The sequence below is a fragment of the Hydractinia symbiolongicarpus genome, chromosome 4 (genome assembly GCF_029227915.1).
Source record: "Hydractinia symbiolongicarpus strain clone_291-10 chromosome 4, HSymV2.1, whole genome shotgun sequence".
Taxonomy (NCBI): Eukaryota; Metazoa; Cnidaria; class Hydrozoa; order Anthoathecata; family Hydractiniidae; genus Hydractinia; species Hydractinia symbiolongicarpus.
In genome coordinates, this window is record NC_079878.1 from 24441926 (window position 1) to 24443278 (window position 1353).

Genomic DNA, 1353 nt, shown 5'->3' on the forward strand with positions numbered 1-1353 from the left:
TCTCCCTTCAAAAATAGTTTGTTTGTTTTTTCTAGATATAATATGTTTGCAATGTTAGAATCTAAAGATATATATATACAATGATAAGTAGGATGAACCAAACGTATAAAACATAATAATGGAAACAGTACATAATAGTGTAAACAGTACATAATAGTTCTCTATCTCCCCCCAGTCATCGTGGCAACAGAGATGACGAAAGTTTAGAGATCGGGGAATGTCATATCAATTTGTAGTCCTTCAACTTGCATGGCTGTCGTCGAGCCCTGGTGGATCTACGAGGCGGCAGAAGGCCCAAAGGGGCCGGGCACGGCTCCACTGGTGGTTCGGAATCCAATGGGATGTTTGGTGATGTCGGCTCCTGGTGGACCGATCGCGCGGTCGGCGGATCATCTGAGGGTAGGGGACCCGTTGAGGGCATGGGCGTATCGGATGATGTAGGCTGCAAACAGGTGTGACCAGTTGTAGCCGGAATTTGCTGTGGTACATTCTGTGTGTCCAAAATAGAGACTGGTGGTGTTGGCTGACGAACAGGGACATACTTCCAAAGAAACTTGCGATTATGAAGCGCTACTCTGCCGGAACCATCTGTACGTACGACATACTGGTCATATTGCTTGACTTCTACCACGGAACCGGTCTTGTCCCATTTCCGGGGATTAGGACAGAATTGGTTTTGGATCCTGACGCGATCACCTACCAGAAGCGGGGGGGGAGTCGTCGTGTATGTTCAGACAACCTCTCCACAACTTTCATGTGGCGGTTTTGGAGGGCCCCTTCCCTGTCCCGCAGGGTGCTCTGCCAGGTTGGGTGCGGTTTATATTTGCCGGGAAGGATCGGTATAAAATCCTCGATTGGTCTACCAAACAAACACATGGCTGTGGACATCGTGGTATCCTGGTTTGGCGTATTGCAATGCTGTAGTACTGCTCGTTGGAGGGCATCAGTATCAAGTTCACCATTGGGCCCAGTGTTGTCTGTAATCATGCGTTTGACTGTCTTCACACCGACTTCTGTACGGCAATTACTATGCGGGAATGCCACGGAAGACAGACGATGGCTCACTCCCCAATTATTCAGGAAGGATTTGGTGGATGCAGCAGTAAATTCTGGGCCCCCATCCGAAGGCAATTCGTCTGGGATACCATAGGTGACGAACGTGGGTCGTAGGATGTTAATAAGGCTTTGCGCTCCGCCGGAAGATTCTTCCACGATAGGCCAATTGGAATACCTATTGACGCAGACGAGATAGTAGTGGCCCTTGTAGTGGAAAAAGTCAGCGCAGATGTACTGAAACGGGTATTCCAGGTAATTAAGCGGTGAAGGGGGTGCGTCAGGTTGAGAAGGTGCCAT

General features: G+C 48.9%; 1 protein-coding gene across 1 annotated transcript; it reads right to left on the bottom strand.

The window, feature by feature from the left end:
- Positions 1 to 220: 220 nt before the first annotated feature.
- Positions 221 to 1353, bottom strand: LOC130642361 (uncharacterized). Its single transcript, XM_057449447.1, has 2 exons — positions 864 to 1353; positions 221 to 696 (listed from the first exon to the last, which is right to left on the bottom strand). Exons 1-2 carry the CDS (start codon positions 1351 to 1353, stop codon positions 221 to 223), a joined length of 966 nt encoding a protein of 321 aa, XP_057305430.1.